This window comes from Triticum aestivum, chromosome 7D (genome assembly GCF_018294505.1).
Source record: "Triticum aestivum cultivar Chinese Spring chromosome 7D, IWGSC CS RefSeq v2.1, whole genome shotgun sequence".
Taxonomy (NCBI): domain Eukaryota; kingdom Viridiplantae; phylum Streptophyta; class Magnoliopsida; order Poales; family Poaceae; genus Triticum; species Triticum aestivum.
The window spans coordinates 570,627,309-570,650,794 of record NC_057814.1 but is presented as its reverse complement, the minus strand read 5'-3'; the positions used below and the strand labels follow the sequence as shown (position 1 = coordinate 570,650,794).

Sequence of the window (23,486 nt, the reverse complement as noted above, 5' to 3'; positions counted from 1 at the left end):
CTGGACGTTGCATAAAAATGAGGATTTGAAAATGGCGAATGTGGTTACAATGTGTGAGCAATGAGGGATGACCGGGGCTGTCCGTGAACGCATCCGCAGACATTTAGGAGCTCACTTTTGCTAAGTACGGTTGTAAATGCTCTTATTGGGTGGATTTACGAATATATATGTACTCTTTTTAATCGACTCCTGATTCTTGATGTGCACACAACCCTCCCACTGTGGATGTATCAAGTGCACCGGTCTAATTCATGCACGAAATGCACAGGTGCTAAATAAGCCATTGGGTAGAGGGACACGGTCTGACCTAAGAAATTGATAGTTGGTAATCAACCCGCACTCCATATGTCACGATCTCGCTCTCCCATCAACAATTGTGTTTGTTTATTATTTTTGTCCAAACAAAATGGGGTCAAATATTTTTGAACCAATTGTTTTGACTGCCATCTCTGTTTTTATGAGAACTTTAAAACAAGATCAATGTAGTATATGTTTTAAAAAATTATCATTATTTTGCTTTCTGAAACTTGACTACAACATTTGTAAGATTTGTATGCTTTGTAGCTTGTTGGTGATAAATATCTGCCTTCCCTTCCCGAGCATGTACATGCTTATGACCGGCACATCAAGTTTCGAGTATAGTTTAAGCAAGAAAATTATTTTTCGAAAATATTCAACTATTATTTTGTTTCAAAGATCTCATCAAGACCAAGATGACGGTCAAAACGGATCCATAATCGAACATTCAATTCAAAATATATTACTTTTTTATGTTTTAACCAAAAAAGATAAGAACAAAGGTTTGCTAGTGGGAGTAAACGATGTGAAGTATGGGTTGATTTTATAAAGTGAAGGGTTATCTCTGCAAAAATGATACAGTCTAAGGGAATCTCCAAAGCGGTAATGCAAAGCTTACATAGAGATCCAGACCACGTGGTCCGAACACTTTTTGCCATCCAATGCAATCCTCTAAACATTTGCGGACTACTTTGCATATCCGTTTTTCTACGAATTGGAACTAACCTTGTAGACATCATGCGGAGATCGGCTTGTCCCACTGTCAGTTGGACCACATGTCCTCACAGCCCCTGTGGTTTGCCCCTTAGGTCCGCCTGGCCCACCATTGTTGTCCGGATTTGACGTGGCCCGTGGATGAATAGTGTGTCCAAATATAAGGATAGCGTTGGAGATGCCCTAACATGTGACCAAAATTTGGGCCATGTGCATACAGTCTCCAAACTAACTCCTACCTCACATGGGTTGTTGCCACGTGTCCAATTTGTTGATTCCATGGTCGCCTGGGACAGAAGCTGTTTGGTTTGTGACTATGATTGCCACATGTTGCCACACCTACAGTTAGGCAACTTTGACCAACTTAGGAGGGTGTTTGGTTCAAGCCTTACCTTAGGCAATATACTTTTTGCCACACTAGGGCCCCACATGACATACACTCAAAAAGTGTGGCAAGATTCCCTTAGGCTTGCCAACTTGTGGCTCTCATTTTGAAAAACTAACCTTAGGCAAGTGTGGCAAAAGATGTGTGGAAAAATGTGGCACTCCTAGGCCTTGAACCAAACAGCCCCTACACCTTCGAAGCTCACTCGCTCCCACGACTCCACTCCAACATCACCTCATCTTTTGGGGCAGTACTCCTGCACACAACCTTCTTCTTGCTGCCGAGCACGCTGCACAAGAGACGTTGTCTTGAAGTTGGTCCAGTTGCCAAGCAGCATGTCGATGAGGACGCAGAGGAGGAGGAGCATGCCGATGACACAGTCTTCGTCTGGCCGCCGACACTCGACGCCAACAGCGACGACCAAATTATTTTCTCATCATTAGCGGCCACCAAACCATTTACGACGCGTTGGAGTTGGGGAGGATGAGTCGATGACATTGGAGCCAAGCCAACCCTGGGAGCTTTTGATGCAAAGGGGGTGTTCTAGGCCGGCGTGGCATCAACAACTTGGACACATGGCAGCAATACGCGTCAGGTACGCACAGGGGTTGGTCCGGAGAAGGTATACACAATTTATCTATTGTATAGTGAAGCTCAGCGGGCAGTCGGTATCTTTTTTTAACAGAGGATCTCGAAGGATCCAGACTTTTCCATTAGATAAGCATCTGCACACTTTATATTTAGGCCTCCAAGAGAATCAAAAATTCAACTTAGTCTGTGACTGCAAAGAGGAACCCCAATAGAGAAGAGAAAACACGATTGGGTGCAAGACAACTCCTTCATGGTTCCAGTCTCGCCATCGCCAGGGACTGAGCCACTTGGGATGACGGGACCTTCATAGCTCTATTTCGGAAGCGGCGCATGCCTGAGAATTGAGACCACTGATACCGCCACACCAGAGTTGCAGTACCTCCCCTTGGGCATCAAGGCCAAGAGGAATAATAGTGGTCGCCCTTCAGCCAGAAGAGTCGATTGTGAGGCCGTGGAGGGTGGCAGCCGGCGTGCGTCGTAGCTCTACCACAAAGACCTCGATAAAGAACACCAACCTTGTCTGCAGCTTCCATCTCCCTTCTCCGGTTCTCCCCCATCTTCTTAGAGCATATCCAACAGCCGCGCTAAATAAGCGTCGCGCCGCAAATTTGTCTTTTTTAGCGCGCGCGCAATCAGTAGGGGGCAGTGGCGGAGCTACGTGGGGGCGAACCTGGGCCATCGCCCCCCAGCAAAAACAAAATTTTTTACCACCCCTATATGTTTTACATACAGCCCACAACCAGAGGCCCATTTATCAACTAGTACTAGTAGTCTTCGTTGCCTGGAGCCCTGTTACCCTGTAGAACGAATCCAGCGACCTAATCCATTTCCCCTTTGACCTACTGCTGCTTGCGACCACGGACGCCTGAGTGTGGGGGTGCCGCCGCGCCGGCGTCCGGCAGACTGGCCGTTGTGGCTTGCTGGCGAGGCCGCATGGGGGTGATCGCTGGCCGCTGGCGGGCGGCCGGCTAGGGCTAGCCGCTGCTGCATCCACTCCTCCACTCCTCCACTCCAGCCTCCTTCCCTGTGGTGCCTCAGTGAGCCGGTGAGCAGCTGCCCTTGCTGGATCTCTCTCCAGTTGTCTCTCTCTATATCTCCCCTCTGCAAATTGTAGAAAGTTCAATTGTTTTAATTCTGAATCTTATTTCACCTTGGTTGAGGAAAATTCTAATTAGGTCATCTCGCCATGGATTTATTCAGTTGCATTTTGTACTGAATAAAAAATGTTCTTTACAGTGAGAGGGAGGCAGCGATGCTTAAGGGGGAAACGATTGCTGCATTTTTCAAAAGAAAGAGACGTAATTCACCTGATGAACCAACAACAACTGAAGTAATGCTTGTTCAGCCAACGGACTGTGTTCAGCCTCCTTTGCTATTTCTCGAATTTGAGCAACACAGACCACATCCTTCGATGCCTCAACATCAAGGACAGAGCCATCAAACTCAAACAGATGAAGTACTCTTTCAAGGGATTGAATTCTTGCAGCGGGATCCAGCACTACGTCCACATACTTGGCAATATCCACCTAATCAAAGAGACGATGTGCGGTGAGCATATTTGAAGCTTGGTATTATGCAGCCCCGTTTGAAGAATTACAAAGCTTATGGTCCAGAAGGTCGCAAACGGCGCTTTAAGTATGACTGGTTCAAGGATTTCCCATCATGGTTGGTGCTACCTCTTGAGCACTGCGTTGGTTTTTCCTTGAAGAGGAAAGGGTGATGCAGCAAAGTAGCGTAAGTATTTCCCTCAGTTTTTGAGAACCAAGGTATCAATCTAGTAGGAGGCCACGCACGAGTCCCTCGCACCTACACAAACAAATAAATCCTCGCAACCAACGCAATAAATGGGTTGTCAATCCCTTCACGGTCACTTACGAGAGTGAGATCTGATAGATATGATAAGATAATATTTTTGGTATTTTTATGATAAAGATGCAAAGCAAAAGTAAAAGGCAATAAAAATAGCTAAGTGTTGGAAGATTAATATAATGGAAAATAGACCCGGGGGCCATAGGTTTCACTAGTGGCTTCTCTCAAGAGCATAAGTATTACGGTGGGAAGAGCATAAGTATTACGGTGGGTGAACAAATTACTGTTGAGCAATTGACAGAATTGAGCATAGTTATGAGAATATCTAGGTATGATCATGTATATAGGCATAACGTTCGAGACAAGTAGACCGACTCCTGCCTGCATCTACTACTATTACTCCACACATCGACCACTATCCAGCATGTATCTAGAGTATTAAGTTCATAAGAATAGAGTGACGCTTTAAGTAAGTTGACATGATGTAGAGGGATAAACTCATGCAACATGATATAAACCCCATCTTGTTATGCTCGATGGCAACAATACAATACGTGCCTTGCTGCCCCTACTGTCACTGGGAAAGGACACCGCAAGATTGAACCCAAAGCTAAGCACTTCTCCCATTGCAAGAAAGATCAATCTAGTAGGCCAAACCAAACTGATAATTCAAAGAGACTTGCAAAGATAACCAATCATACATAAAAGAATTCAGAGAAGATTCAAATATTGTTCATAGATAATCTTGATCATAAACCCACAATTCATCGGTCTCAACAAACGCACCGCAAAAGAAGATTACATCGAATAGATCTCCACAAGAGAGGGGGAGAACATTGTATTGAGATACAAAAAGAGAGAAGAAGCCATCTAGCTAATAACTATGGACCCGAAGGTCTGAGGTAAACTACTCACACATCATCGGAGAGGCTATGGTGTTGATGTAGAAGCCCTCCGTGATCGATGCCCCCTCCGGCGGAGCTCCGGAAAGGCCCCAAGATGGGATCTCACGGGTACAGAAGGTTGCGGCGGTGGAATTAGGTTTTTGGCTCCGTATCTGGTAGTTTGGGGGTACGTGGGTATATATAGGAGGAAGAAGTATGTCGGTGGAGCAACGTGGGGCCCACGAGGGTGGATGGCGCGCCCAGGGGGTAGGCACTCCCCCCTACCTCGTGCCCTCCTGGTTGATGTCTTGACGTAGGGTCCAAGTCCTCTGGATCACGTTCGTTCCGAAAATCACGTTCCCGAAGGTTTCATTCCGTTTGGACTCCGTTTGATATTCTTTTTCTGCGAAACTCTGAAATAGGCAAAAAAACAGCAATTCTGGGCTGGGCCTCCGGTTAATAGGTTAGTCCCAAAAATAATATAAAAGTGTATAATAAAGCCAATAATGTCCAAAAAAGAATATAATATAGCATGGAACAATCAAAAATTATAGATACGTTGGAGACGTATCAAGCATCCCCAAGCTTAATTCCTGCTCGTCCTCGAGTAGGTAAATGATAAAAACAGAATTTTTGATGTGGAATGCTACTTGGCATAATTTGAATGTAATTCTCCTAATTGTGGTATGAATATTCAGATCCGAAAGATTCAAGATAAAGGTTTAATATTGACATAAAAGTAATAATACTTCAAGCATACTAACTAAGCAATTATGTCCTCTGAAAATAACATGGCCAAAGAAAGTTCATCCCTACAAAATCATATAGTTTAGTCATGCTCCATTTCCGTCACACAAGAATGCTCTCATCATGCACAACCCCGATGACAAGCCAAGCAATTGTTTCATACTTTAGTAATCTCAATCTTTTTTCAACCTTCACGCAATACATGAGCGTGAGCCATGGATATAGCACTATGGGTGGAATAGAATATAATGATGGGGGTTATGTGGAGAAGACAAAAAAGGAGAAAGTCTCACATCAACGCGGCTAATAAATGAGCTATGGAGATGCCCATCGATTGATGTTAATGCAAGGAGTAGGGATTGCCATGCAACGGATGCACTAGAGCTATAAATGCATTAAAGCTCAACAAAAGAAACTAAGTGGGTGTACATCCAACTTGCTTGCTCACGAAGACCTAGGGCATTTGAGGAAGCCCATTGTTAGAATATACAAGCCAAGTTCTATAATGAAAAATTCCCACTAGTATATGAAAGTGACAAAATAAGAGACTTTCTATCATGAAGATCATGGTGCTACTTTGAAGCACAAGTATGGAAAAAAAGGATAGTAGCATTGTCCCTTTTTTCTTCTTTTTTCCTTCTTTTTTTGGCCTTTCTCTCTCTTTTTTTTTGGGACAATGCTCTATGAATGACGATCATCACACTTCTATTTATTTACATCTCAATGATTACAACTCGATACTACAACAAAGTATGACTCTATATGAATGCCTCCGGTGGTATACCGGGATAGCAATGAATCAAAAGTGACATGTATGAAAAATTATGAACGGTGGTTTTGCCACAAATACGATGTCAACTACATGATCATGCAAAGCAATATGACAGTGATGAGCGTGTCATAATAAAAAAAACGGTGGAAAGTTGCATGGCAATATATCTCGGAATGGCTATGGAAATGCCATAATAGGTAGGTATGGTGGCTGTTTTGAGGAAGATATAAGGAGGTTTATGTGTGAAAGAGCGTATCATATCACGGGGTTTGGATGCACCGGCGAAGTTTGCACCAACTCTCAATGTGAGAAAGGGCAATGCACGGTACCGAAGAGGCTAGCAATGATGGAAGGGTAAGAGTGCGTATAATCCATGGACTCAACATTAGTCATAAAGAACTCACATACTTATTGCAAAAATCTACAAGGCATCAAAAACCAAGCACTACGCGCATGCTCCTAGGGGGATAGATTGGTAGGAAAAGACCATCGCTCGTCCCCGACCGCCAGTCATAAGGAGGACAATCAAAGAACACCTCATGTTTCAAATTTGTTACATAATGTTCACCATACGTGCATGCTACGGGACTTGCAAACTTCAACACAAGTATTTCTCAAATTCACAACTGCTCAACTAGCACAACTTTAATATCACTACCTCCATATCTCAAAACAATCATCAAGCATCAAACTTCTCTTAGTATTCAGCACACTCATAAGAAAGTTTTTACTAGTCTTGAATACCTGGCATATTAGGATTAATTTCCCAGTTTAAGCAAATTACCATGCTGTTTAAGACTCTCAAAATAATATGAGTGAAGCATGAGTGAATAAAAATATAGCTCCAAGTAAAGTTACCGATGGAAGTAGACGAAAGAGGGGATGCCTTCCAGGGCATCCCCAAGCTTTGGCTTTTTGGTGTCCTTAGATTATCTTGGGGTGCCATGGTCATCCCCAAGCGTAGGCTCTTGCCACTCCTTGTTCCATAATCCATCAAATCTTTTACCCAAAACTTGAAAACTTCACAACACAAAACTTAACAGAAAATCTCGTGAGCTCCGTTAGCGAAAGAAAACAAAACACCACTTCAAGGTACTGTAATGAACTCATTATTTATTTATATTGGTGTTAAACCTACTGTATTATAACTTCTCTATAGTTTATAAACTATTTTACTAGCCATAGATTCATCAAAATAAGCAAACAACACACGAAAAACAGAATCTGTCAAAAACAGAACAGTCTGTAGTAATCTGTAACTAACGCAAACTTCTGGAACTCCAAAAATTCAGCCAAAATAGGAAGACCTAGAAAATTTGTTTATTGATCAGCATCAATTTGAATCAATATTTTATCACGTTCTGGTGATTTTTAACAATTATTTTCGTGAACAGAAAGTTTCTGCAATTTTCAGCAAGATCAAATAACTATCATCCAAGAAGATCCTATAGGTTAAACTTGGCACAAACACTAATTAAAACATAAAAAAAAATAACCAGAGGCTAGATAAAATATTTATTCCTAAATAGAAGCAAAAAGCAAAATAAATAAAAATAAAATTGGGTTGCCTCCCAACAAGCGCTATCATTTAACGCCCCTAGCTAGTCATAATAGCAAGGATAGACCTAGGTATTGCCATCTTTGGTAGGCAATCCATAAGTGGCTCTCATGATAGATTCATATGGTAATTTTATTTTCTTTGTAGGAAAGTGTTCCATGCCTTTCCTTAACGGAAATTGGAATCTAATATTTCCTTCCTTCATATCAATAATTGCACCAATCGTTCTAAGGAAAGGTCTACCAAGAATAATAGGACATGAAGGATTGCAATCTATATCAAGAACAACAAAATCTACGGGCACATAATTCCTATTTGCAATAATAAGAACATCATTAATTCTTTCCATAGGTTTCTTAATGGTAGAATCCGCAAGGTGCAGATTTAAAGAGCAATCTTCAAAATCACGGAAACCTAGCAAATCGCACAAAGTTTTTGGGATCGTGGAAACACTAGCACCCAAATCACATAAAGCATAGAACTAATGATCCTTAATTTTCATTTTAATAGTAGGTTCCCACTCATCATAAAGTTTTCTAGGGATAGAAACTTCCAACTCAAGTTTTTCTACGTAAGATTGCATTAACGCATCTACGATATGTTTAGTAAAAGCTTTATGTTGACTATAAGCATGTGGAGAATTTAGCACGGATTGCAACAAGGAAATACAATCTATCAAAGAGCAATTATCATAATTAAATTCCTTGAAATCCAAAATAGTGGGTTCATTGATATCTAGAGTTTTGATCTCTTCAATCCCACTTTTACCAATTTTTGCATCAAGATCTAAAAACTCCGAATTTTTGGAACGCCTTCTAGGTAAAGGTGGATCATATTCAGTCCCATCATTATCAAGATTCATATTGCAAAAAAAAGATTTAATAGGGGACACATCAATAACTTTTAGATCTTCATCTTTATTTTCATAGAAATTAGAAGAACACGCTTTCATAAAGCAATCTTTCTTAGCACGCATCCTAGCGGTTCTTTCTTTGCACTCATCAATGGAAATTCTCATGGATTTGAGAGACTCATTGATATCATGCTTTTGTGGAATAGATCTAAGTTTAAAGAATCAACATCAAGAGAAATTCTATCAACGCTCCTAGCCAATTCATCAACTTTAAGCAATTTTTCCTCAAGCAAAGCATTGAAATTCTTTTGCGAATTCATAAACTCCTTAACACTAGTCTCAAATTCAGAAGGCATCTTATTAAAGTTCCCATAAGAATTGTTGTAGGAATTACCATAATTATTAGAGGAATTACTAGGATAAGGCCTAGGATTAAAGTTTCCTCTATACGCGTTGTTACCAAAATTATTCCTACCAACAAAATTCACATCCATAGATTCATTATTATTCTGAATCAAAGTAGACAAAGGCATATCATTAGGATCAGAAGAAACATTTTTATTAGCAAATAATTTCATAAGTTCATCCATCTTTCCACTCAAAACATTAATTTCTTCTATCGCATGCACTTTTTTATTAGTAGATCTTTCAGTGTGCCATTGAGAATAATTAACCATAATATTATCTAGGAGTTTAGTAGCTTCTCCTAAAGTGATTTCCATAAAAGTGCCTCCCGCGGCCGAATCTAAAAGATTTCTAAAAGCAAAATTCAATCCGGCATAAAAAAATTGTATGATAATCCATAAATTCAAACCATGTGTAGGACAATTACGTATCATTAATTTCATCCTCTCCCAAGCTTGTGCAACATGTTCATGGTCAAGTTGCTTAAAATTCATAATATCGTTTCTAAGAGAGATGATCTTAGCGGGAGGAAAATACTTAGAGATAAAAGCATCTTTGCACTTATTCCAAGAATCAATACTATTTTTAGGCAAAGATGAAAACCAAGCTTTAGCACGATCTCTAAGCGAAAAAGGAAATAGCTTCAATTTAACAATATCATTATCCACATCTTTCTTCTTTTGCATATCACACAAATCAACGAAGCTATTTAGATGGGTAGCGGCATCTTCACTAGGAAGGCCGGCGAATTGATCTTTCATGACAAGATTCAACAAAGCAGCATTGATTTCACAAGATTCAGTATCGGTAAGAGGAGCAATCGGAGTGCTAAGAAAATCATTATTGTTGGTATTGGTAAATTCACACAACTTAGTATTATCTTGAGCCATCGTGACAAGCAAGCAATCCAACACACGAGCGAGCGAAAAAGAGGCGAACGAAAAAGAGAGGGAGAATAAAACGGCAAGGGTGAAGTGGGGGGAGGAAACCGAGAGGCAAATGGCAAAGAATGTAATGCGGGAGATAAGGGTTTGTGATGGGTACTTGGTATGTTGACTTTTGCATAGACTCCCCGGCAACGGCGCCAGAAATCCTTCTTGCTACCTCTTGAGCACTGCGTTGGTTTTCCCTTGAAGAGGAAAGGGTGATGCAGCAAAGTAGCGTAAGTATTTCCCTCAGTTTTTTAGAACCAAGGTATCAATCCAGTAGGAGGCCACGCACAAGTCCCTCGCACCTACACAAACAAATAAATCCTCGCAACCAACGCAATAAAGGGGTTGTCAATCCCTTCACGGTCACTTACGAGAGTGAGATCTGATAGATATGATAAGATAATATTTTTAGTATTTTTATGATAAAGATGCAAAGTAAAAGTAAAAGGCAATAAAAATAGCTAAGTGTTGGAAGATTAATATAATGGAAAATAGACCCGGGGGCCATAGGTTTCACTAGTGGCTTCTCTCAAGAGCATAAGTATTACGGTGGGTGAACAAATTACTGTTGAGCAATTGACAGAATTGAGCATAGTTATGAGAATATCTAGGTATGATCATGTATATAGGCATAACGTCCGAGACAAGTAGACCGACTCCTGCCTGCATCTACTACTATTACTCCACACATCGACCGCTATCCAGCATGCATCTAGAGTATTAAGTTCATAAGAACAGAGTAACGCTTTAAGTAAGATGACATGATGTAGAGGGATAAACCCATGCAATATGATATAAACCCCATCTTGTTATCCTCGATGGCAACAATACAATACGTGCCTTGCTGCCCCTGCTGTCACTGGGAAAGGACACCGCAAGATTGAACCCAAAGCTAAGCACTTCTCCCATTGCAAGAAAGATCAATCTAGTAGGCCAAACCAAGCTGATAATTCGAAGAGACTTGCAAAGATAACCAATCATACATAAAAGAATTCAGAGAAGATTCAAATATTGTTAATAGATAAACTTGATCATAAACCCACAATTCATCGGTCTCAACAAACACACCGCAAAAGAAGATTACATCGAATAGATCTCCATAAGAGAGGGGGAGAACATTGTATTGAGATCCAAAAAGAGAGAAGAAGCCATCTTGCTAATAACTATGGACCCGAAGGTCTGAGGTAAACTACTCACACATCATCGGAGAGGCTGTGGTGTTGATGTAGAAGCCCTCCGTGATCGATGCCCCCTCCGGCGGAGCTCCGGAAAAGGCCCCAAGATGGGATCTCACGGGTACAGAAGGTTGCGGCGGTGGAATTAGGTTTTTGGCTCCGTATCTGGTAGTTTGGGGGTACGTGGGTATATATAGGAGGAAGAAGTATGTCGGTGGAGCAACGTGGGGCCCACGAGGATGGAGGGCGCACCCAGGGGGTAGGCACGCCCCCCTACCTCGTGCCCTCCTGGTTGATGTCTTGACGTAGGGTCCAAGTCCTCTGGATCACGTTCGTTCCGAAAATCACGTTCCCGAAGGTTTCATTCCGTTTGGACTCTGTTTGATATTCTTTTTCTGCGAAACTCTGAAATAGGCAAAAAACAGCAATTCTGGGTTGGGCCTCCGGTTAATAGGTTAGTCCCAAAAATAATATAAAAGTGTATAATAAAGCCCAATAATGTCCAAAACAGAATATAATATAGCATGGAACAATCAAAAATTATAGATACGTTGGAGACGTATCAGTTGGAGTACTCGGAGGACAGTCACCGTGCATACATATTGCTTCTATTGTTTCTTGTTCGACAAAAACAAAAACAAGAGAGGTGGTTCAGATGTCTTTATAGTGCGAGGATTTGTAAATTGGAAGAAGGTCCATGATGGAAAGAAATGTGCTTTCTTAAACCACATAGGTTCTGAACCTTGCTCTGAACATAACAATGCAACCAAAGCATGCCATGGCTTCTTGAATTAGCAAGGCCATTTAGAAAATGTTGTAGCAGTGGGCAACCAAAGGGATATAGAAAGAAACCAGCTAAGGGTGAAAGTATCAATTGCAGCTGTTAAGTGGCTTACATCACAATCTTGTGCATTTAGAGGCCATGATGAAACTCCAGGGTCAAAGAACACAGGGAACTTTATTGAATTGTTGAAGCTCCTTGCAGAATTCAATCATGAGATTGCTGAAGTTATTTTGGAGAATGCTCCATACAGTTCAAAGTACACATCGCATGAAATCCAACAAGAGATTTTGGGCATTTATGCATTGAAAGTTAGGAAACATATCCGTGAAGAGATCAGGGATTCTAAGTTTTCTATTCTAGTGGACGAGACATGTGATGTAGCAAAAAGAGAGCAGGTGGCATTGGTTCCCAGATTTGTTGATGAATATCGTATATTGCAAGAGCGGTTCTTTTCCTTGATACATGTGACGAACACCAAAGCCGCAACACTTAAAGAGGTATTGAGTTCTTTGTTATCCAAACATGCTTTTGATGTTCAGAACCTTCGTGGGCAGGGGTACGACGGGGCTAGTAATATGAGGGGGAGTTCAATGGCTTGCAAGCTCTTTTTCTTAGAGAATGTCCATATGCGTATTATGTCCACTGCTATGCTCATCGCTTGCAACTTGCGCTAGTGTCTGCATCGAAGGAAGTGGTCACCGTTGCTCAATTCTTTCAGAAACTTCTTTTTTATTGTAAACACCGTTGACTCCTCTGCAAAGCGCCATGATGAGCTTCATGATGCCCGGTTGGAGGAACTAGCTCGGTTACTAGCTATTGATGACATTGAAACTGGTACAGGGGCAAACCAGATCTGCACACTAAAAAGACCCGGAGACACTAGATGGGGGTCTCACTTAGGTTCTATATCCAGCCTGAAGAAAATGTTTAATGCAGTAAATTCAGTGCTTCAAAATATAGCATCAGATGGGTCAGCTGGCTCAGTTCGTGCAGATGGAGACACTGCTTTCAACTATTTGTCCTCTTTTGAGTTCATATTTGTCTTATGTCTGATGGAAGAAATATTGGAGATAACTAAAGATCTTGGTCAAGCTTTGCTTGCAAAAGAAATCACAGGACATAGTAAATGCCATGCGTCTAGTGTTCACAACAAAGGTTCTTCTTGATGAAATGAGATCAGATGATGGTTGGGAGGCCTTTTTTGATAGGGTTGTTGAGTTCTGTGTAAATCATTCCATTGATATTCCAGATCTGGGAGAAACTTACATTATGCATGGTGGTCGTGCTCGTCGCCAACCAGATCATTTTACTAAGGAGCATTATTTCCTGGTGGAAGTATTTCGTGCAACACTTGATACTCAGCTACATGAATTATAATTCAGGTCCAATGACAAGGTACTGGATCTATTGACCACTAGTGCTACCCTGATACCTAAAAATAAATTCAGATCTTTCAAAGCTGATGATATTTGTGAGTTAGTGAAGAAATATTATCCAGCTGATTTCACCCAACAGGAAATCTATGGATTGGAGCAGCAACTAAAACACTTTGTTGTGGATGCCTCCAATGACAAAGAGTTGAAAAATGTGTCAACCTTAACAAATCTTTGTCGATATCTTTTCGAGACAGGGAGACATTCTATCTACAATTTGATTGATCGATTGTTGCGATTGCTTCTAACTCTTCCAGTTTCTACAGCAAGTGCCGAGCGAGCATTCTCAACCTTAAAGATCATTAAGACAAGGCTACGTAATACCATGGAAGATGATTATCTAGCCAATAGCTTGCTAGTAAAAATAGAGAGTGAAATCACGGAGAAGTACAGCTATGAAGATGTTCTTATGCACTTTAAGGGTGCAAAGAAACGAAAAGCTAATCTGTAGTGCAGTCTTGCTGTAGTGAACCGAATGATCCATGGTTAAATGGTATTTTGGCATAGTTCCTTTTGTTATGGAGTAGGTTATATATATAACTAAATTAGAAATGTATTTTGTAAAGCTACTCTGGAGAAGATCAATATAATTGTCTTGGTTTCTCGATATTTGCAATATCTAACTTGTTGTGTTCTTATGATTTTGTATTTGGTTTTTCTTTGCAGCTTCGCCCCTCCTGAGATTTCTTTCAAGCTCCGCCACTGGTAGAGGGGCTCCAGCGGGCGCGCAATAACCGCGTGCACGGCATATAGAGTTAGGCGCGCGGTCCGAATCGCCATCGCGCGCTATGTATTTGGGGCGCTCGCTTCCGCGCGCGGCACACACGAGCGCTCGCGCTGCACTCTCTCCACCACGCCACCTTCACCCCGCACGCGCCGGCTCCGGCGAATTGACCCGATGGACGCCTGCGCCGGCACCCCCCTCACCCCTTTCCACCTCCGTGACCCCTCCACCGCCGCCGCCGCAAACCCTAGCGCGGGGAGCTTTGGCCTCGCCTCCGCCGGAGCTCCTCCGAGCATCGGCATCGCGCGCGGCCTCTTCATGCCGCCGCGGATGACCTCGGCGGCGGGTGGCGTCGCGCTGGCGCCCGCCGTGAAGCCACGTGCCCCCCTCCCTCCTCGAAGCTCCCAAATGCGGCGCCGCCGAAGAAGGGCAAGGCATCCACGAAGAAGAACAAGGCGGCGGACGGCTCCGACACCTCGAAGGCGTCGAGGAAGAAGCTTGAAGGGCGTGTGACGGGCGCGGCGGCTACTGAAGCGCCGGCGGACGGCGTGCACAATGTGTTTGAGGAAATGCCCCAAAGGTAGAAGATTTCCCCAACTTTTTTTGTTGTTATTTTTGAATGCATACATATAGATAGCTTATTTGCATTGTTCTATATACTTTGTAGTCTCAACGATGATGCATACATGTCAACTATGGGTGTTGGCTCCAATAATTTGCATCGGTCTCAAACCAATGACATGCATTTCGATGACCATGAGTTCGAGGTGGACGAGGACGGTGAGGGCATTGCCGATGCACCAAAAGGAAGAGGAGGCAATTACACTAACGTTGAAGACATCTTACTATGCAATACTTCGTTGCAAGTGTTGAGGGATCCATCCATTGGAGGTGACCAAAGTAGAGATGCTTATTGCCTTCGGATGAAGGAACACTTTGATGTACGCAACGAGAGTGGAATTGACCGCTCCGCTCGATCTCTTCGCTCCCGGTGGTCGACAATCAACAAGGATTGTCAAAAGTGGGCGGCCGCACACAAGTTGAACCCAAGTGGCACTAATGATGATGATAGAGTAAGTGTCATTTCATCCATGTTCATCATGCTTGTTGTTGGTGTTTGAGTGCTAACTTGTTTTGTTTTCATGTAGTACAATATTGCACAAAACTTGTTCAAAGGAGAGGAGAAGAGGACCAAGAAGGGGAAGATCAAGAAAGGAAGGCCATTTACCTTGCCTCATTGCTATGACGTATTGAAGGATGATGAGAAATGGAAGAAGCGTGATGATATAGATGATTTGGTGAGCAACAAACGCAAGTGAACAATTGAGTTGGATGATGATGAGGAGGAGGAGGCATCAAGTGATGACGGCAAGAGAAGCCCCACACCCAACTCGGTTTCATACTCAAAGCCAAAAAACGACTGGATGGAACCAAAAAAGACGCAAAAGAAAAGAAAAGGAGGAAAGGAGATGACGAGCTCAAAAATGCTATGGAAGCTATTGTGAAGGCAAGAAAAAAAGCCAATGGGGTGAGGAAAATGGCAAGGAACCAAGATGCCGCGGCCGAGGAAAGGAGGGTGGCGGCTGAGGAGAGGAAGGTGGGCATGGAGGAGCGATCTAGATTGTTGGATTGGGAGAAGCACGTGTTCTTGGACACATCTATCCTCAATGAGGCGCAAAAGGAGTATGTCATCTTACCCGTGAAGAAGTCTTGATCCAAAAAAGAGCCATGATTTGCGCCATGGGTGGCGGTGGCCTTGGCGGCATGAGAGACATGGGTGGCTTTGAAGCTACCATGGAGACCATGGGAGGCATGGGTGGCTTTGGAGCACCTCCGGGCGCCATGGCCGGCATGGGAGGCATGAGTTTAGCGTCTCTCATGGGAGGCATGGGTGCACCTCTGGCCGCCATGGGCGGAACGTCTTCCGGTGTGCCTCACACACCTTTCCATGAAGGTGCCGTTGAAGATCTTGCCAACACCGTCCGAGCTTCACATGATGCGGCGCACGAGAATGATGAAGAGGAAGAGAAAGAATCGTCTTCGGAGGAGTCGGATGAATCGGAGGAAGATGAGGATGAAGACGAGGACGAGGCTTGATTGTTGATGTGCCTTTCGTTTGTGTCATGAACTTAGTTTACATTTTGAACTTGGTTGGATGATCTTGTGGGCATGAATTTGAATTTGTGGACACTTTTAGTCATCAACTTGTTTGTGTGAAATTATTTATGCCATGTTCATTGCATTTTGAATGTTCGAAATTCATTTTGTGTCCAAAATGCAACATATGGCATGTATCGGCGAGTCGTGCGCGCTGTATTTTTGCGTGCTGCTGGAGCTACACGCGCGCTGCATTTTAGCACGGCTGCTGGAGCCAGCGCTGCCCGCAAGCGATGGGCACGCTGCAAAGTAGTTTTTAGCACGCCACCGCGTTGGGCGGCTCATGGAGATGCTCTTATCCACCACCATGATGGCTTTTGAAGTAGGAGCTAAGCAGAGGGTCCTCTTGTACAAGCAATCGACGGGATTAGGAAGGGGGGGAGTGAAATCAGACGGGTCTAAGCTTCGCCATGGAACCGGCTGGGGGTAAACCTTCTCTCAGCCTCTTTACCACCGGCATGGAAGAAGATGCCCCACCGACGAGACCACCAGATCTGGGCGCCACCTTACTGGCCGTGGAGAAAACTTCACCTAAATCCAAACCACCATGCCACCGAACACAGACACCATGGCTGCGAGAAGGGGAGGATGGAGGGACTCGCAAGGTGACAGAACGCCAATCCTAGAGGAAAGAAGCTGCATGCTCGGATAGAGGAAATAATGCAAACAAAAAAGTTTCTAAATCGTCAACGAACGAGAATAGTGACCAGAATGTGACGCAACTTTTTCATGAGAAAGCAAGATTATACCGACTAAGAATCAGGCAAATCTAAAGATCAAGCACAAGAGCAAAAGAACCAGTGGACAACAGATAGATAATCTAAGTAAAACATCCGTTACATCACCAGACATCAAAACATAGTTCCCAGTATCACGACAAGTAGGTCATAACAGCAAGACTCATCGATACAAAATAGTGCAGCTCTCTTTAACAACACAAGACCAGGTAAGGGATAACAGCACCAAAAATTTAGAGCTTGTCCTCGAAATCGGATAGAGGGGTCATCTGCTCCTTGAGGCCCTTCCTCTTGCGGATATCCGTGACGAGCGTCGCCGACTGGGTGCCTGGGTCCAAAGGATCAGAAGCCATGATGTCCCAGTGGTCAAACACACACTGGGGGAAGGCCTGGCCGGACGTCGCGGCCCTCAGGGTGCTTGAGAACCCAAAGGATTCAATGACGGGGAGGTAGGCCTTGATGTTGTAGAGCGGGGTACCTTGCCTCTGCATCTCCTCGAACACGTGCCCTCTCTTCTGATTCAGAACACCATAGATACCACCAAGCGCATTCTCCGGGGCCTGGATCTCAACCAGGTACACAGGCTCCAGCAGCCTTGGCTTGGCAGTCAGCTGAGAAGCATAAATGACCCTCCTGGCCGTGGGAATGACCTGACCACCACCCCTGTGGATAGCATCAGTGTGGAGAACAACATCACAGACCTCAAAGCAAATGCCACGCATGTTCTCCTCAGCCAACGCGCCTTCCTTTGACGCCCACTGGAAACCAGCCACAACAGAGTCCTTGATTTCATTAAGATACTGCACTCCCTTACACATGTCGACGACCATGTTGGGGCCAGTCGTCTCAGGTCCAAAGCACCAAATCTTCTTGGCAAGATCCTTGTCCCACCCAAACTCCTCAGACAGGATCTTGGACCGCACCTTAGGATCATCACGTGGGCCAATGCGACCATCATCAATGGCCTCAGCCAGTCCCTCCTCCAAGGGGCGAGCTTCCATGTAAAGACGGTTGTGCTTGTTCGGGGACTTGCTCATGACAGTACGGCAGGACTTCTCCAGAACAGTCTCACGGAAGGAGACAACGGGAGGGGAAACAATGATTTCAGCACCACCCATGAAGTCATCCTGAAGATCCTTCAAACAGATTTCAAGGTGAAGCTCTCCAGCTCCAGCAATGATATGCTCACCAGACTCCTCAATGGTACAGAGAACCATAGGATCTGACTTTGCCAGACGCTTCAAACCCTCAACAAGCTTGGGAAGATCAGAGGCCACCTTGCACTGAACAGCAACACGCACAACAGGGGACACAGAGAACTTCATTGCCCTGATTGGGCAGGCATCAACTTCCTTCTCATTTGTCAGGGTTGCATTCTTTGTGATGAACTGATCCAAACCAACCAAAGCAACAGTGTTACCACAGGGAACATCCTCAACAGACTCTTGCTTCTTTCCCATCCAGATAACAGTACGCTGGACACTCTTCACATACAGATCCTTCTTCTGGCCAGGAACAAAGTTGGGACCCATGATACGGACCTTCATGCCAGTTGCAACCCTCCCGGCAAAAACACGTCCAAAGGCAAAGAATCTACCCTTGTCAGATGCTGGAATCATCTTGGAGACATACAGCATAAGAGGACCGTCAGGGTCACAGTTTCTGATAGCATTTGCATATATGTCATCAAGGGGGCCCTCGTATAAGTTCTCCACACGATACCTCTGTGCCTTTGAAGGAGAGGGGAGGTGAAATATCATCATCTCAAGCAGAGCACGACTGGCAGGCAGCCAAGTCTGCATCACACGCTTCATGAGAGCCTTTCCCATCAAGTCCTTCTCATCATTCTTCATGGTCACACCAAGCTTCTTCAACATAGGCCACAACTTATCCTTCTGATCATTCATGCAGGTGGCTATGATTTGCTTGATTGGCTCATAGCAGAACTGAACGAAACCTCTCTTGCAGGTAGCTGTCCCAGTGTTCTTGGAGGTCCATTTCTTTGTGGCTGGGTCAAAGAAGTTCTCACCCCACAGCCTCTCCATCATCTTTGCCTCATCAACTCCAAACTTGGAGGCATACATCTTAGCAAAGTTTGTAAGGGTGAAAGCCCACCCATGCAAACCAGCAGAGAATGCAACAGTCCCCTTCTCTGGGTACACTTGGACATCACCAAGGAGCACATCTTCATATGTTGCCATGATGACATTGGCATTTTCGATGACACGGGAGAAAGTCTGATATGCTTCCTCACCTTCCACCTGAAGCTCAAGGAAGCATCTGTCCATCTTGTTCACAGTAAGGACTGGCCTAATCCTCTCACCAAGAGCTTGGCGCAGCACAGTTTCAGTCTGCACACAGACACCCTCAATACAGTCAACAACCACCAAAGCTCCATCAGTGATACGAAGAGCAGCTGTGACTTCCGAAGAAAAGTCAACGTGGCCAGGTGAATCAATAAGGTTGATCAGGTATTCGTCCCCATCGCGATCGCCCTTGTACATCTCGAGTGATTCAGGAGTCATCTGATAGAAAAGAGAGATACCCGTGGATTTGATTGTGATACCACGCTCTGCCTCATCTGCACGGGTATCGGTCATCCGAACATCACCAGCAACTTCCTGGGCAATAATCCCAGCAGCTGCCACAAGGGAATCCGTAAGGGTAGACTTGCCTGCAAATATGTAAATAATCTGTGAGAACAGTGCGCAAACATATTGTTTGACAGTTGAACACAATCGATATAATTACAAATCAACACATGAACTTAAAAGACGGAAGTAGAACACAACAGTACAGTGCATTCAAACAATCCAGAAATAAAAAGGTCATAAGGCAAACCAGCTATTTAGTAACATGGTTAAACAAAATCTAGTGGGACATTGCAAACAACACAAATATCAGGCTATCAATTTAAAAGTAACTAAGTACAACCGCATGAATTCAAGATCTTATAAATTGTAATACAATCAACAACTAACATGAGCATGCACCAAACTGGTGAGATTCTGAGCCCTGGGATGATGTGCCAACAGTTACATTTAAGCTTATTAAAGCAGAAATCAATCATACAATAAACCGTAACAGTATATTCCAAGAATAGGATCAATCGGTTTTCCGGGATGAAAACTAGTTATTATTTCAAAACAATGCAAAAGCAGCTAATTAAATTTAACCAATTCAAAGAGATTCAGTTTTTAGAATTATTAGACTTACAGTAGAATGAGCAGGCTACAAAATAATCAATCAACAAGATCCTACTGAATGAACTCGATAGTGTCACTGTTCAGGCACATACCGTGATCAACATGGGCAATAACAGACATGTTTCTGATATTGTTCTTCTTGTCCATGATTCCGCGGAGCTCCTCCGCTGTAAACTTCACCATCTTGACTGTGTTTGAATGTCACGGCAGGAATATAGTTCCTGTTCAAAGAATAGTAAGCTATCAGAATCTAAGAAGAATCAAGTGAATAGATCTGACACTAATATAATATAGTTGTATACCCAAAAGTCTAAGTAATACTCAAAATTGCAACTAATATAGTTTTATACCCAAAAGTCATATACACTGCCACCTTAATACTTTAAACAACACTTCAACCAACAATACCCGGTAAAGCAAAATAAATAATATGGACAACCTAGCATAATAAAACAAAAATACTTCACCTAACACTAGCATCAACAAACCATGACCTGAAATTTTAACTGTCCAGAGGGTAATAGCCACAAAGCAATACGACCAACCAAAATTAAAGAAATAAATGAATAAATCATGAGAAGTGTAGATGCAAAAGCTGGTGCTCCACAATTGAAGGGGCTACACAACTATGAAGCAAAACCGGTAACCGATTCACTTACTAAACCTTCAAGAACTTACAGGACTGCGAAACTTGTAAAGGGATCGATCATAGAGAAACTTCACCAGAATAAATCAGGTAGGAATTGCAAAACAGCGTATAAGATGATTAGAGACTAAGGCTGGACTTGGGTAAATGGGATGGAGCAAAAGTTGACTTGTAACGGAATGACAGTTTTATGCACAACTGTTCACTGCAATATCATGTAATTACCAACATATAAACACTAAAAACAATGGCACATAACAGTCATTGAGTTGAACTCTGCAGAGGTGCAACCATCCATATATGGGGATGACTTTGGAAAACACACAGAAAATACTCATATAAACGAAATGGTCCGGTCAGAGTAATTCATGCAGAATGGCTGAACTAAATAACATAAAACGCTGATGCACACAGAGAAGTTCATGCAGAACGCATGTAAAGGCAGCTGAACAAACCTGACCAGGTGCCACAGACAGGCAAGCGAGCAAAAACCCTAATATACTAACTAACCCCGTGAACAAACAGCGTGGCGAAATAGCCAAAACCAGCACCCGAACGACAGATCCGCGCCCTTAGGGGCCGCACATAAACCAGTCGGTGCATCTACTCGCGTCAGAACGAAATCGGTCCCCGGAACAAGCAAGCATGACGAACAAAACAGCAGATCTAAAGCGCTTGGGGACAGGTAAAAGTACAGACGAACGACGACGAATCCAGCGAAGGGAACTGGAGCGCATCCGGCTAGCGAGGGGACTTGAACTGGGGAAATCAATCAATCCATCGACTAGGTAGCGGCTTAGTACGGACTTCGGAGAAGCGACGCGCAGGCTAAGCAGCCGGAGAAGCGACGCGCAGGCCAAGCAACCGGAGAAGCGAGGAGGGCTGGGGGGGAAGGGGAGAGCGGAGGTCCGGCTCACCTTGGGGTTTCGCTTCCGCCTCCCGAGCCGAGAGGCGAGAGTCTGGGGGATGAGGAAGCGGCGGCGCTCCCGGAGAGAATGGGAGGGGTGAGGGGAGGAAGGCTAGGGCGGCTTCGCTTGCCGGTATATATAGTCGTACTGTGACGGGCCAGATACGCGAATGGGGAGGCGGCTATCACGCGATTACGGCCCAGAAGCCCTGGGCGGGTGGAGTCAGACAAGCGGCCTGGCCCAAGGTATGACTCTTTTTTTTTTTGTAACACCCCAAGGGATAACTTTTTTTTTGAAGGGGAAAGAGAGCTCTTTCATTCATTCATAGCAAGTTCTACAGTCATTCTCAATTACATGAAAGACATTCTGCACTATATAAAAATCTCCATGAGCTCTAGCATGAGCTGCTATCTCATGTGGGGCCACGTTGCACTCTCTTCCAATTTTACTCATCATGCACGAACTGAACTCCCGCATTATAGTCTTTGCTTCTTCATAAGTAGCCCACCACTTAGTATTGTTTCTTTCTTCTGCACTCACAACCGCAACAACAACAGCACAGTCTGATTCCACTCGTACCTGAACCTTGTTTATATCCCGCAAACACTTGAGTCCCAAACGCAGAGCGTTTGCTTCAACTTCCTCTGCATCAGTACACATATGAAAGTGACGGCCTACAAAGGAAACAACTGAGCCGGTGCTATCCCTGGCGACTGCCCCTGCCCAAGCTGATCCCAAAGCAGATACAAAGGAGGCATCAACATTTAGCTTCGCCTTGGGGTCTGGACCAGTGCCCTATTGGTTTCATTTTCTCAGCAGTGGTCAATTGTTTTTGTATATCATACAAAGGTTTTTTCCCTTTCACATCACTTTCACTTGGATTGTTTGAGTTCAAAGTTTCTCAATAATTCTTCAGGAAAAGGACTGAGTCTGAAACCTTTGTTGTACCTTTGTTATGCACAATGTCATCCCTAAGATGTTAGGAACGCCATAGTACCAAGAGCAATTTTTCTCGCATGTCTCCAGAACAAAGACTGAGCGCATTTAGAAGCCAGTCCGGGTCACGGGTAACAAGCGACAATTCAATTGGCAAGGCCCAATGCTCTCTCATATTCTCTCGAAGAGCTCTAGATTTTGTACAGTTCAGAACAGCATGTTGAGCATCCTCTGTATCTCTACCACATATATTGCATATGTGGCATGTTCAGAACAGCATGAGACTGGTTCTACTGACTGACATGCAACTTGTTTTGCATAAAGGTGGCTGGCGGGTGTCTGTTTCTCCTGCTTTAGTTGAATCGGATTTGACTACGGCGGTCCTTGCAGAAGGTTAAATAGCAACTTGATAATCACCGTTGTGGTTTTGCGTAGGTAAGAACGGTTCTTGCTAGTTGCCCGTAGCAGCCACGTAAAACTTGGAACAACAAAGTAGAGGACATCTAACTTGTTGGATCAAGAAGGCGAGGATGTCTTCGAGCTAAACGTGTGCTGAACGCGGAGGTGCCGTACGTTCGGTACTTGATCGGGACGGATTGTAAGGCGTACGACTACATCAACCGCGTTGATAAACGCTTCCGCTTTGCGATCTACAAGGGTATGTAGATGCTCTCCCCGTCTCGTAGCTATACATCTCCATGGATAGATCTTGCGTGTGCATAGAAAATTTTTGTTTTCCATGCAACGTTCCCCAACAGTACTCCTATTGGTTCGAGAAACCTTACACTACAAAAAAAATACACTTCCATGATGATACGTGTTTGTCACAGTAG

At 43.8% G+C, this 23,486-nt stretch overlaps 1 protein-coding gene across 1 annotated transcript; it reads right to left on the bottom strand.

Moving 5' to 3' along the window:
- Window positions 1-17,014: 17,014 nt before the first annotated feature.
- Window positions 17,015-21,883, bottom strand: LOC123165591 (elongation factor 2). The gene is made up of 3 exons (XM_044583264.1): window positions 21,727-21,883; window positions 20,256-20,384; window positions 17,015-19,631 (listed from the first exon to the last, which is right to left on the bottom strand). Exons 2-3 carry the CDS (start codon window positions 20,344-20,346, stop codon window positions 17,191-17,193), a joined length of 2,532 nt encoding a protein of 843 aa, XP_044439199.1. The 5' UTR covers window positions 20,347-20,384; window positions 21,727-21,883; the 3' UTR covers window positions 17,015-17,190.
- Window positions 21,884-23,486: the final 1,603 nt, after the last annotated feature.

Coding starts and splice junctions, on each gene's coding strand:
- LOC123165591 (XM_044583264.1), bottom strand. CDS start 20,346: ATGGTGAAGTTTACAGCGGAGGAGCTCCGCGGAATCATGGACAAGAAG. Junction 19,632..20,255: donor TATTGCCCATGTTGATCACG/GTATGTGCCTGA, acceptor ACATATTTGCAG/GCAAGTCTACCCTTACGGAT.